The 3,767-nt window shown below is 37.6% G+C and overlaps 1 protein-coding gene across 1 annotated transcript in view; it reads right to left on the reverse strand.

The window, feature by feature from the left end:
- Positions 1-3,767, reverse strand: part of LOC105819537 (lymphocyte antigen 75) — a 145,098-nt gene that overhangs the window by 83,862 nt on the left and 57,469 nt on the right. The window contains 2 exon segments of the mRNA XM_012655813.1: positions 339-453; positions 3,161-3,229. Coding sequence (XP_012511267.1) covers positions 339-453; positions 3,161-3,229 — 184 coding nt within the window.

Here is a 3,767-nt window from a genome sequence, read left to right on the forward strand (position 1 = left end):
TAAAAAAATTTTAAAAATTGAAATGATTCTCTTGACTACTTTTATCCTTTTACTTAAAATAATTTTTCATTCCAAAATCAAATATCCCTAAGTGAGCATTAAATTTTATCTTCTATGCAAATTCTTCCATGATCAAAGAATAAGATATCACCAAATTTCAGTAAGTTAGCCTTCTATTAGGAGTGGAAGTCAGGTAGGGGAAGGCTTAATGTATTAATTGCATCTTCATAGCTTTTAGAAATTAAAATTATAGACCAATCTGGTCCTTTAGATATTTTTAGCTTAGCATTCACGATGTTAACATGAGATGGTTGTGTAAAGAGATATTTACCACTTACCTTTTGGAATCTGGCACACCCATTCAAGTTTTGTATCACAAGCAAAAGGCCTGAAATAAATAATTTCTCTGTCATCGTAGAAATGCCAGCCTCTGTGCCAGGGCCTACGAATGACCTAAAGGAAGAAAAGGATTGCAGAACATTTTGAAATTGATGCAGCCCTTATGAAATACTACACTGTAAGCTCTATGGTTTGTTTTTTTTGTTTTTTTTTTTTGAGGCAGGGTCTTGCTCTGTTACCCGAACTAGAGTGCAGAGGCATCCTTGTATCTCACTGTAGCCTTAATCTCCTAGGCTCAAGTGATCCTCCTGCCTTAGCCTCCTGAATAGCTGGGACTACAGGTGCACACCACAATACCCGGCTAGTTTTTCTATTTTTTATAGAGACAGGGTCTCGCTATGTTGCTCAGGCTGGTCTCGAACTCCTGGGCTCAAGTGATCCTCCTGGTCTGGCCTCCCAAAGTGCTGGGATTACAAGTGTGAGCCACATAGACTGACAGGCCAGCTCTGTGGTTTTGATTTCTATTTTAACTCTAGCACCTAAAGTGTTTGTTCAATAAATGAACACAGGAATAAAAGGAATGTTTAAACAGTAACACCCAGAGCAAGAGCCTTCAAAGGGGCTGATAAAGAAAATATATTGTAAGGTCATGTTTACATCCAAAATGAAAATTATTTTCTCCTCCCTCCCACCTGTTTTCATTGACATGAAATTGTAGAATCCTATACTTCTAAAATTTGGGAAATACCAAGTTAGAAAATAATTTTTATTTCAGCGGTATCCAAGCACCAGGGTATGATCAAAGTAGACCAGAAAGTGATATAAAAGTCTGGCCTCAGGGGCCCATGCTCCTTCTTTGGTGTTACTCTGCCATTTCCAGGATGTTGCCCTTCTCCACATGGTCCAAGATAGGTCATGACAATTCCAGCCACCAAGCAGGAGAGAAAGGAAAGGGAAGGCGTGACTTAGCAGGGGCATCTGTCACTGTCCAGACTGTTTTCAGGCCAAGGTTCTGTCGGCTACTGAGGCAGGAGACGTAAGAGTCTCCACACCGAACACTGGCTGGGCTCTTCCTGATGCAGGTTGCATCAGTATCGCTTTTATTTATTTTCTGGTAGATTTTCAAACCTCTCCATAGTTGGGAACTCTGTTTACCCAGAACACGGTTTATTGTACCAGTATTATCGACATTCCTGAAAACTTCATAAGCTTCTCTGAAGTTTTTACTTTTTCATGTGTTAAATTGGGAATGCTATTAAAATGGCACAATACTATACAGTTTGTCATTAGAAGAGTTACTTTGCAAATAGGCTTTCCAGTGGCTTTCTCGGTTCTTACTTGCCTCAATCTCCTTGTAACATTTCTGGTCAACCACCTTCTTAAGTCTTTGTGGAAAGATTGATTTGTTTCTTGGGCCACAAAGCAAAGATATTATCTATTAGTAGATATCTCCTCCTTCCTCATCTTTCACTTTATATGTTGGAAGTTCCTGCAAATCCATTTCCTAGCCCTTTGCTTTTTTTTTTAAATATACATTTCCCCCTTCAAGTCCAGTCTTTTGATTTCGATTTAGCATAGGACACATCTTACAGCTAGCTTGGATTAAAAATATCTAAACTAAAAGATACCATTTTCTTTATAAACCAGTACCCCTTCTGACTATTTCTATAAATGCCTAGGCATATGCATAATGGTTAAGCATACTGAACCCAGACACTTGTGGGTTTAAATTTCATTTCTTTAACCATGTATACTTGGGTAAGTTACTCAATGCCCAAATTTCTTTCTCTGTATGATGACTATGATAACAGTACCTACCTTACAAAGTCACTTAAGTATTAACTGAAATAACATATGTGATACGTCTAGCACAGTGGCTGGCTCATGAAAGAGTCAATAAATGTTAGCTGCTTCCATCATCATCATCGTTATTCTCATAATACCCTTGTTCTTGCATAAAACTTGCATTTTGCCTGTCATAGTTCTTGCCCAATGGTGTTGTAATTGCTTATTTACTTGTCTTTGTTTCCTACGAGACTGTAAGTTCTATGCAGACAATGACTATGTTTTGTACCTTGTCACTGTTATAACCCCCAGTGCCTTAGGGACCCTTGGGACATACCACTTACAAAATGGACAAACGAATGAATTCTGCAAAGGAAGATGCCTAACTGGTCTGTTTTGTCTTTCAATACCATCTGCTGCTTCTCTGAGTCTGTCTCAAGATGAATCTTCCTTCTACTTTCCTTGGTTCACATCACTTTCCCTGCTTGAACTTTTCAAAATGCCCTCTTGCCTATCAAAAAATGTACAAACTCCTTCACCTAGCATCAATCTAATTTCCCAGTGTTTTCAACAACAAAAAAAATTAAAACTTCTTGATCTGCATTCTGTTCTCCTCACTGCCTTACCCTCTTTCTTCTACTCCCATCTTATTTCATGCCACCTTCTTATACCATTGCCCCCTGTCCCACCTGTACAAACTACCCATTCCTAAAGACCCAGTTTAAGTACCACCTCTTTCTGGAAAATGTCCACAGGGATCACTTTCTCTTCTGATTTCATTAGTCCTCATCAGCCCACTCATTTGGAGCTTATTACTGTGCATAGTCATAAGGGATGCCTTTCCTGAACATGAATTTTATCTTCTCAGATTAAATGTAAGTTAGTCTGCTGAGGGTCAGGCCATGGGCGTACGTATCTCCCATCACACCTAATATCATCCTACACACACAAAAGATGTTCCATGGGTCTGTTGCTTCACTGCACAAGATACCAGATTTAGTTTTTAAATATGCAGATTTTTCAGCATTGCACTGACCTTGACAGCAGCACAGTCTCTGATGTCATAATCCTGCTGGAACTCAACTGCCATGATAATAGTAGACACCTGAAAAGACAAGAGAGGCTTGAGAATTTAAGACTGATGTATAAATATTTGCAATTTAGATGTAATTTAGGTAGCTTTAATAACTCAAATGTGTCCATATGCCACAGAAAGAGAACTTCTCCATCTCTTTTTTTAATATTAGGGTTCTAAGTCATGAGAGGACTTAGAAAATAACATAATGTCATAAGTTTCCAAAGGAAACCAACCTTTCAGAAGTGGAGGTTGATGGTATATTAAATTCCCCACTGGAGTCATAGAGAATCAAGAGCTTGCAAAAGAGTTTTTTTTGGGGGGTGGAGGGTATGTTGAAATGCTAATTATTTGATTAATCTCAGATATGTTACAATTTGAAAATAAAAGTTAAAGTGTTTTATATTTGGAAAGAATACAAAATGAATTGACACAATGGCAATATAGAAAAAAAAACTCAATATTTGAGAATAATGTTCTTATAAATATTACATAAAACCTCTTTTAAGGATGATGTAAACCTTTGAAATAACATTAAGGATTTTCAAATTTCTCCCAAACAAATTAT

This window comes from Propithecus coquereli, unplaced genomic scaffold (assembly GCF_000956105.1).
Source record: "Propithecus coquereli isolate 6110/MARCELLA unplaced genomic scaffold, Pcoq_1.0 Scaffold49, whole genome shotgun sequence".
Taxonomy (NCBI): domain Eukaryota; kingdom Metazoa; phylum Chordata; class Mammalia; order Primates; family Indriidae; genus Propithecus; species Propithecus coquereli.